Source organism: Pavona decussata, unplaced genomic scaffold, assembly GCF_977016875.1.
Source record: "Pavona decussata unplaced genomic scaffold, jaPavDecu1.1 SCAFFOLD_143, whole genome shotgun sequence".
In the NCBI taxonomy this organism is placed as follows: Eukaryota; Metazoa; Cnidaria; class Anthozoa; order Scleractinia; family Agariciidae; genus Pavona; species Pavona decussata.
In genome coordinates, this window is record NW_028145556.1 from 1,756,663 (window position 1) to 1,767,494 (window position 10,832).

The following is a 10,832-nucleotide window of genomic DNA, read 5'->3' on the forward strand; positions in this document are numbered from 1 at the left end:
CGGCGCTACGCGCCTCGTTGGCTATCTTTCATCTCATATCCAACGCGCGCTCGTGGAATAATTGTTAACTATATGTTTTTTTTCTGAGTTGATAGAGTAAATTGGCCACCGTAAAGAGAGAGTATAAAAGCTGACGTTTCGTGGGTTAGCCCTTCTTCGGGTAGAAAAGAGCCTATCCTGGCGTGCGTTGCTCAAAGCTCTCGAAGAGCCGTTCGGCCCCGAAAGGTATTTTTCTCATCCCTTCTCTACAGATTTGGACAGATTTAACGGGTTACTTTTCGTACAAAATAACTCAGTATGTTTCTCTCTTTCCCTGAATACCTAAAAAAATTGCTTACAAAATTATCACAAAATTGACTTTTTGTGATGAGTTTTGTACATATAAAATAGTTTTTCGGTCCCAAATCTTTTCGGGAGTTTGAGAAAGTTACGCCTGGATACAAGCTTTTTTTAGAAAATATCCCCCTTTTCGTACTGACAAGAGTTACTGATCATCATTCCCCTTTTTTCTCATCTTAGAATTTTTTTTCTTTCAGTACCGGACTGACTGCTTTGAAGCCGTGGAGTCCGTTGCACACGGTTTCCTCAGTGTCATTTTGAACAATGAGAAAAGTGTTGCTATCACAAGAGTTGCTTTAGTTAATCGTCATTCCTCCTTCCTTCTTCAATCGCGGTATTTTTTCTCCAGATACAACTGACCGCTTTGATGCTGTGTTGGGTTGGAAGTTTCCTTCACGATGCATAGACACTTTGAAGTCATTATAACAGCAAAAAAAAACAATGTTCTGAGTTCAAGCAAAGACAACACTGGCGTTTTCTATCGAGTCTTTAAGGACCTTACGAAAACACGACGGCGACGACAACGACAACGCCACAAAACAAAAGGCTTGATGAGCAAAAACAATGGCTCTGCACGCGCGTTTTAAGTTTTGGTACATTTCTTTGCCGCCTCTGCAAAGCAACAACGCGGAATGACCAAATTCAAGCGGGGTTTTGTGGAGAAGGCAACGTTTTCGTTGGTGTGGCCGTCTTGCACTCGTAAGGTCCCTTTTATTACGAAACTAGGCACTTCACGTCAAACCTAAGTCAAGTCAAGTTAATTCACACCGTTTAGAACACCGAAAGAAGCAAAGTTTAAAAAGTATTAAGACTCAGGAAACGTTTTTTTCTTCAATTTTCTGACACATAAAACTGTTTCTCGATAGAATAATAACTGAATTACTGAAATCCGGATGTGAACTTTAGAAAAGTAATAAATTCATCAATGCGCAAAATGTTGATTTTTCAAGCAGGGACAACATTGGCGTGAAGAGCAAATGCAGTTCGCACACAACAAAGCTGAAATCTTTAAATTTAATGATACCAGTACAGGGCCGTACGTAGGATTTTTTGTCTGAGGGGGCAAACTCCGCACACCCGTATACAGACAGGGTTTCTAGTTGGACGTTTTTGTTTTCACCCCTACACACATACACAGAAAGTTGCCTCTAAGACTGACCTTTAGAGGAGACAAAACACACTGATGCTTTTTGCCTTAAATCTTAAATTGTCATGATTTATCAGTTAGGGCATAAACACCTTGTTTAGCTTGAACCAAACATTGCCATATCTCAATAAGAAAGACAGTTGAAACTATCACGCACTTAAATGAGCCAAACCAACTGAAATGCCCTATGTGGCATCAAAAACACCGTCGTTGAACACACAGATTAAGAGGAAATCAAAACTCATCAGGCACAAATGGCCTGTGATGTTGAACATACGATGGTTAAATCCAAGGCTCTATCAAATCCTCCAAACCCGCTACAAATACTTGAGTAGCGTAGGCCTTTAAAGACCAATTTAGCTCTGAAAAAACATACTCGTGTAAGTTAGATTTAAAAAGACTAAAACACGCGCCAGGGAGTCGCGTAGCGTCAGTCTTTATTTACCCACCAAATTCTATACCACAAGCCGAGCCCAAATTATAAAATCATTATTTTCATAAGAAAACTCGTACTGGCTTTTACCTCGAAAGATTTTCCAAAATAATTATTTGGAATTCACATTGAAGGAAGATTTTTTCAGTCAAATTAGTCGATTTTCGTGTGATTTCGGAGCAGTATAGCTACAAGAAATAGCTCAGCAAACTTAAACACTATGTCAGAAAAACTGAATTGAGTTTTCCTGGCGGGGGTAGCTGCCCCCTCTGCCCCCGCGCTATGTACAGCCCTGCAGTAAATAACAACTCTAAAGTCCTGAGAAAGTTAGTTACACGGTATCTACTTTGCTAAACGTAAACTTCAATCCCATCTAATGACACGAAGCAGTTGCTCTAATAATTTACACCACGTACGATTTGGAATGATTGAGGGGAACAACGGGATCTTTCTCCATAATTTTCTTTTTTTCGTTTACCCTTCCCCCTGCCCCCCGCCACACACACACGACTTGAGAGACTGGGTATGATGCGCTCCATCCAGAAGTTCAACCCCTCACATTTTCACGTACCAACTTCACTGAAATGGTAAACACGAAGGAATTTTGTTTCCTTTGTTAAAAGTGTGATAAAAAGCTAGGCACATACAGTATAACGCCTGACAGCATATAACTGCAAGATTTGTAGCTTTCATTGCTCGTATTACACTGCATACCTGGATTTGCAACAAAACTAAAGTCCACAAAGCGTTTTCTGTCATCTCTGATCCTGATTGAGATAAATTAGCTATGTGCTGAGGTGTTGAGCTCAAGCTTGCTGGAAATTACTCGGGATTTGGTTCGAGTTATGGGAACTTGAGTTTTCGAGGGTCATGCTTGAGTCAAAAAAATCCGAGGGAACTGGCATGTGTTCCTGAACAAATTTTTGACCGCGGCCGGAATTGTCCCCACAACCTCCTGATTTGTTCAACCGTTGCTCTACCAACAGAGCTACGAGGCCTAACGGTAGCAGGTCGTAGGTTTATGTTACCGAACAGTTCGAGTTAGTGTGGATTCTGTCTTTCCAAGACACAATGTTATAATGTCCTCTTAGTCCATCTAAGCTTGACACCTTTTAAGGGCGAGCAGGCGGAGCGTTTGGTATTGTTTACTATCCGTCTCCAAAAGTATTTTCACTCCAAGGCTGATCTTTACATTTCCTTATTGAGAGTTTTGATGATGTTTGAGTGTCCACACATTTGAACTGTAGAGCCACTTATAAACCTGAGGGGGATGAATCCACCCTCTCCAGACGACACAATACAAGGCACGTCACCTGCAAAAAGAGCAACAACTCTCGATGAAATCATAATCAGAATTGTCAACGTTCTTTACTTGGGGTTTGTACCTTGCGTGAAAAATTAAATAATTCTTCCTTTTTCTAAACTATACTTTGTTGCTGTTCCTTTCTTTTTAGTTTATACATGTCAGGGAGAAAATATGACCGCGATAAAATAAATAAATCACTCAATTCAAGTGTCAATGGGTCAGTTATTAAAAGACAGTTTAGACGGTGTTTAACAAAACCACGTTCTAAGCCGTTTTCAATTTTGCCAAAAGTCATATCTAAACATTGTCTGCTGCTGACGGTAATAAGAAGGCCTGTATCCCAGGCTAGAAAACTATTTATCTACTTCAAGTTAAAATAAACGCTTATAAACAGATTTGAAGGCCCACTGATTGTCTTGAGCCGCGGCCTCAGTTAGACTGTAAATACACGACCCCACCAGCTCTGCTGAATACTCCATCGTGTTTAAATAAAATGCTCAGTTCAGTTCAGTTCAGACTCTGTTTAAACAACTGGCCCAATGTATTTAGGGCAGAGCACTAACTGGGGACACTTCCCACATCGAATTGGAATTTAGGTGTGCTTACCATTTACGCAAACCACCCGGACGGAAATTTTCGGCATAAATACGAAATGATTTAGCTTGTCTTAACAGAAGATGGATAACATGCAAAACGTGTGAACATCAGCTGTAAATCCTAAAAGGAGCAATAAAAATGTATCACTTTGACCAGAAGCCCATAGTTTCAGAAATACTCCAGATGGAATGATACGTACCATTTGATTTTCCAACTGGAATTTCCGGGTTTTCCATGTAAATGGTAAGCACCCAAAAGTGTTGGTTTTTGAGGAGAAGGGGAAATTAGAGTACCCGGAGAAAAACCTCTCGGAGCAAGGACGAGAACCAACAACAAACTCAACCCACATATGACGCCGAGTCCGGGAATCGAGGAGACCACTTCGAAAATCTCGCTAAAATTCGCTTGAAACTCAAGCGCACGCTTACCCGCCTAACCATATGCCAAGAAGGATAATTTGCGGCCCTTTCCGAGCAACTTATTCTCGTAGAAGTTCATTTACTGAGACACAGGTCTCCGTTGAAAACAAAGTTGGCTTCAAATCGCGTGCCATTCTTGCCGCGGAGAAGTCGTGTCGCTGCAAGGCCACGACAAACTCACGGTCAAACCTAGGCACGAGTACTAAAATTTCTCCGACAGGGGGAATCCACGTGAAACCTTTGGCTCGAAAATAAACTACACACGCACTCTCCCGGCTAAGTGCAGTTTTATGCCAGCCAGCTGTGCACAAACGTCTGTGAATTGACTCAAAAGACAAAAGTTCTAATGAACAAAAAATGGCACTCAGCACGTGCGCTAAAAACTTTGGTACATTTCTTTGGTGCATTTCTTTGCCGGCAAAACAACGTGACACGACTAAATTCAAGGTTTTGTGGAGAATTACACCTTACACAAGATTTACGAGTTGGAAAATCGCGAATTAGTAAAAAAAAAACACTTTATTTAAGTGTCAATGTCTTTAGCGCAGAGCACTAATTGGGGCATCGAATTGGAATTTAGAAGCGTTGGTCTTTGAGGAGAGGGGAAAACCGGAATATTTGGAGAAAAACCTCTCGGAGCAAAGACGAGAGCCAACAACAAACTCAACCCACATATGACGCCGAGTCCGGGAATCGAACCCGGGCCACATTGGTGGGAGTTGAGTACTCTCACCACTGCGCCATCCCTGCTCCCCAAGTAAAGCCTATTCATATAAAAAAAATTAATAATAACACAGCCGCAATTCATATTCTCAAGAGTCGTTTCTTGCCGTTACGCCACGTACGGCAACGTACTACCAGAGCACAGTACAGTTTACTCTTCAATAATAAAATATTCAAACTCGAAATACTACATACACTTACACAGCTTGTATCTCATTAAACCCATCCTTTTCCTAGAAGGTTTGCATCTCATTAAAACTTTAAAACCCTCCCCTAACTGGACAGCAAGCATCTGATTTACTCAAGGCTCTTGAAGTCATGATTAAATTGATCTAGTCACCCCTGGTATACTTCTTCTTACCAATCGATATCCTGACGAGAGAAGCACTGAATGTGTGCTGTATTGTCTTCAGCTTCAGCCGGCCCTTGTCCAGAAGAAAATTGTCTTGCTCCACTGCTCCAGTCAGCTCATCTGTCCACACCACAGTGACGAATTCTAAGTAAAATAAATAACACAAAATTATATATTTTAAGGTGGCTCTTTTGTTTTTTGTAGTTACACTCATCTGTAACAAACTTTGGGTCATGACTTTTTTGGATTAAATGTGATGGCCGACAGTCAAACAGCTGGTAGATGCAGTTTCGATATCTTTGAAGCAAAAGACTATATTAAGCTCATCACTACCCCTATGGTTACTAGCACAAGCTACAAAGGGAGGAATTACTTGGAAAATTTGCAGATATCATTCAGCAGTAATATAAATCAATTCAATTTAACTGGGGGAAAATATTGGTAGTGATATACATGTAGGAACTTAATTGGACCCCACTATCGCACCCAGTAAAAAGTTCTGCTGTTATATTTGTGTTCAATTTCTGCAATCAGCTCATTGTTAAACAACCTGTATCTATAATCTGCCATAAGCCCATAAAGCCAAGTAATGTAATTCCAACAAACAATCCTCAATCATGTACAAAATGATGGATCCGAGAGAATTAACTCTGCAGTGTATGTTAAAGTGTTAAAGTGAACCTATGAATTTCCAATTAGCATTAGCCCTAGGAAAGAAAACGGAGATCGCACGGAGAAAAAAATCTCCAACCTTGGTGGGATTGAACCCAAGACCTCCAGATTTGATTGTCCATTGCTCTACCAATAGAGTAACAGACGATCAAATCAAAATAATAGGGTGGCAAGTCGTGGATGATAACAGTGTGAATGTGAAGGGTACAAATGAATGTTGTGCTGCTAACACTAAAGTTTCAAATGATGGGTAAGGGAGTTAACTCTGCAGTGTATGTTGGATTTTTCAATGTACACAAAATAATGATGTACCTGCATTATCTGGTAAAGGATACAAGGAGAGCTTTAAATCAACTTCATTCAGTCTTTTCTCAAGCTGAGACAACTTTTCAGTTATCTGTGAAAGAGTTGCTGTCATTGCTGTTTGAAACTCTTGAATGTTTCTTAACGAATTGCTGTGGTCTTCTACAAAATCAGTAAGGATACAAATTACATGTATAATTAGAGCTATTTTCCCAAAGAATTAATTTCTTTTCATTATTTCAATCTTTGTAAATGGACCTACATCACTGCAGACACTTCATTTTATGGACGATGCCTCCTAATACATAAGAAAGCATTTTTGCCCAGTTTATCCCTGGATAGGGAGGATGCTACTCCATTGCAGGGTTATCCCTTGTAGTATGTCGCTGGTACCCGTTTTTACACCTGGGTGTAGAAAGACAATGTGGAGCAAAGTTTCTTGTCTAAGGAAACAACACAGCAATGAAGAGACCAACCCATCTTCAAACCACCGACCCTCCGATAATTTGAAAGAGTTAGACCAACGCACTAACCACCATGCCACCACACCTCCATAAGAAAACAAAAAGTACCCAAAAGTTCATTTTGTATTCTTACTGTAGTAGTAAACTGTTACAGTCCAAATCCAAAACCCTTGTGTCTCTGAAAAATCAACGAAAACTTATTATGATTTGTTCTTCCCTTGAGAATTTGACTTATTTAATATCTTTCTCTTGGTGTTCTGAGTGTTTCATGAACAAGGAAAGAATAGGTTCATTTTCAACACAGTTTTGATCCAAAAATTTAAAAATCCCAGTGACATAGCCTTTTTTGATTCCTCATTCAAATTGTTACAGTATGTGTGTCATGAAATAAAATTAATGACCATTAGAGAATGCTGAAAACAAAAAGTTAATTCATGTTGCTGTACCTTTAACACTCTCTTTGGAGTTCCCTTTGAGCTCTGAATCATCAGTAAGGTCCAATTCAGATATTAAACAGGTCTTCTCTGTTTCCACAGTCTTGCCAAATCCCTTAAAGACACTTCCATCAGGAAGCCTTAAGGAAGGTGAATAGTCACTGTTTGTAAACACAGCACTTGCATCACCTTTATTTAAAACAGCCTCTTGGTTAAAGCACTGATTGTCGCTTACTGAGTGATCAAATTTCTCCAATGATGTCCTGATGATGTCTTCATCAACAGAGGCATTAAAACACTGTAAAATCACATCATATTGTCCAGTAGATGACGAAGGTGGAAATGCCGCCATGTTGGATGACTCCTTACTTTTACCAAGTAAAGTAATGAAGTTGTCTGAATGTCCAGGAATTAGGCATATTCCCTTAGGCTTTGTGTTGGCATCCAGTTCTAATATTTTTTCCTTTGCTTTGAACTCCATTTTGCCAGGGAGATTGCAACGAAGAAGACTATAACAATGCAGTTTGCTGCTGGAATGGCTTCCTACCACAACTGTATTTGTCATAGGCTGTATAGAAAATACAACACTTTATTGATAATTATTATTGTACATGATAAGATAGAGTTCTTATTTTTATCTTCTATGTATTGGCAACTATTGTAAGGTGCATTGAGCTGCAGAAATGCACCATTTATGAATGTATATATTATTATATTATAATTTGCCCAGTTAATAATTAAAATCAATAAACTTGTTACCCATTCATCATCAGGGAAAAGTAACGGAAAAGCAGGTTTTATTCAAGATCACAAGAATAAGAAAAGTTCGTCTGTAGTCAGCCCTGGAAATTCTAAAGACACTGAAAAGTCAAGGAATTTTATTTTCAGCTGTTGATAGGTCTGAATAAAGACCAAAAACAACTTTCTATTTTGTGCATCATGCAGCATCATTTCAAAAGGCAGTTGTTAGACACTTGATTTTCATAGCTTTATCAGTAATCAGAAAGTTTTGAAAATTGCCTCGCAGTCAGTGAAAAGCCAGGGAAGCATTCCTTCTCTTTGATGGGTGGCAACCATAATCTTTACACAAAGGACTTTTCAAGGAAAAATAATTACAAACACAAGGTTTATTCTGGATATTGGATTATGCAAGCCACTGGGTCCACTTTGTAGATCTTGGTGGGCCTGTGCTGCAAGGAATTCCTCGACAAATACAGAAACACAGTACACTTAAGTAGCAAAATTTTGCACACCATCTTTGACACTCTTACGCAACTTAGTTATAGGCCAATAACAATATTTTATTGCAGGATTCCCACAACTAAAAATATAATAATTATTACATTTTTAATTGTGGGAATCCTGTAATATACCCTGGAAGCAACACATATGAAACTCATCATTTCATTTAGGCTGGTTCCACACATGCAATAGATAATGAGGTTAGTTTCAAAAGAAACTGTGGTGTTGCACAGGTGGGGAGAGGAAAGAAATATTTTGTTTTGTGAGCTGAGTTGGTTAGGTAATTAGGCCACCCTGAGGAGATTCAAGCGCTGATGTTTTGAGCACTATCCCTACGTCAATTTGGATTCGAGCTAACACTCTAAATGTCAGCTCTCAAATCCCTTTACGGTGTACAAATTACCTTAAGTTTAAGTTTATAAACTCAGTTGATAAAACTAACTATTTGTTTCCACAAAAGCAAGTTTTTCTGAGCAATTTCTTTGACTAATGAAATGTGTGTGCAAACAACTTTTCAATCAACTTGTTAAAATTTGGCTCTCTAGGTTTTAAACAATGACAGTTCGCACAAGAATAATTTTTTATAAAACTGTCAAATGCAAAATTTTCAAGAAAAACTTGACCATGTAGATGAACAGTAAACTTTTCTTGAAAAATTATTCTGCTGTCAGAAGTTAATCATATTAAGAAAAAATAAAAATAATAAAAACGTGTCGACAGACAAGAAGTGGTTGTGCATATGATGAGTTTAAAGGCCTTCCAGTATGTCAATTCCAAAGCCCTGGCAGTATTTTAAACGACTGTTCAAGATAACTGTTATTAACCTAGTGCTTTCAAATAGAGGAAACAAGCTTAAACTATAATACAAACCTGAAATAAAAGCAAGTCTGGAGAAACAAGGCCTTCTACGCTTGTTCTACATATATCTGTGGGTTGCGATTCCTCACAACATATTGCAATAACCTGTGCCAAAGTTGTTGGAGCTTCAAACTGTTGTTTTCTTAGCTTAAACTTTAACAGTGGAGTGACATCTTGGTCAGCTTTTTTAGTAAGAATGGTGACGTCTGCATTCAAATCAGAACCAGACTTTTCAGTTGTAATCTCCCCACAAAAATCTTGCCCATTTCGACGAGTATGGTTAATATTTTTCACTTCAAACAGATCACCACTCATTTCACTATTTGCACATAACTTGTCCAAAGCAAGCTCTGTGGCAACTATAAATGAACGAGTTTGCCATGGTACAATATATTTTATTTTCCCAGTCAATTCAAGACTTCTCCACTGATCAAAAGTAAACTGATATGGTTCCATCAAGTCTCTCCATGTAAATACACACAGATTGTCCTCCACTGCAACAGCAAGATCATTACCGCTCCATGAACAAGTTTGTAAATTTCTGAAGGAAAATAAAAATTCAAAATTAGAATCAGGTTGTGCTAAGAATACAGTTGTACAGAAAATCTTCCAAGAACATCTTCAAGTACTTAATTTATCCATCATTTTAACAGAAATCAAAGTAGCATTTTCACACCAACTGGAATGGCACCCAACAGCACCACATACAGTAAGTACATAACTTTATGAAGTTACTGATTTCAATAATAATAATAATTTCAATCACCTTTGGGAGGTCTGAATTGGGATTACAGTACACTCGAATTCTTCAGAAAAACACAGAAGCACAGCCGATGATTTGGACAGCACAGCTAGAACGGGAAGGCTTGGGTGCCACTCGCATCCTGGTGGTATGCATTCGGTAAAGTATTCCTTCACGGGCTTAACCACAGCTTCTCCGATTTCTCTGAACAAAATAACGATCTTTTCTTTCAAAATAACAGCAATATAGTAGCCACTGGATCCCTTGTTAACAAAACTGCATGAAACTCCAACAACAAACTCCCCAAATTCACCAACTAAACAAGCTTCCTTTGCAGTGATACGAGTAGCTTCTCTTTGGTTGGAATTGAAATCTATGGGCGATAACCACACTCTTTCTCCATCAGTCCATGCTAGCTCACAAGACTGTACGCCTGCCACATTTCTGGCGCGTGTTCGGAGGCTTTGGTGCAAATAATTCGCGTTCGATCTAAGCAACTTGCAACTACCCAGTTCATTTTTTGCCGCCATATTGAAAATCCCAGTATGCACTGCCTGCGTGATGTCAATCGGTACTTTGCGAAAAAAATGTAACTTTTGCTTGCAAAGTGATGCAAAGTAGCTTTTTTTCCAAGCTTTTTTCCATATTGCCCAACAAACGATGATCCATTCAGTTTGGTCGGTTAAAAGTTAAGTTCATCCGAATCGGTGGTAAGCCATTCGATTGAAAGTGTGCCGCTCAACCGGACGATGATACCGTCAGTTTCATTAGTTTCAATGACCATGGTGATTCGTTTCTTAC

At 39.0% G+C, this 10,832-nt stretch overlaps 1 protein-coding gene across 1 annotated transcript; it reads right to left on the minus strand.

Annotated features, from left to right (window-relative positions):
- Positions 1-1,339: 1,339 nt before the first annotated feature.
- On the minus strand, positions 1,340-10,794 carry LOC146466540 (WD repeat and coiled-coil-containing protein-like). The gene is made up of 6 exons (XM_085127292.1): positions 10,056-10,794; positions 9,302-9,830; positions 7,202-7,757; positions 6,301-6,453; positions 5,326-5,460; positions 1,340-3,232 (listed from the first exon to the last, which is right to left on the minus strand). The coding sequence occupies exons 1-6, from the start codon at positions 10,559-10,561 to the stop codon at positions 3,108-3,110; spliced, it is 2,004 nt and encodes a 667-aa protein (XP_084983418.1). The 5' UTR covers positions 10,562-10,794; the 3' UTR covers positions 1,340-3,107.
- Positions 10,795-10,832: the final 38 nt, after the last annotated feature.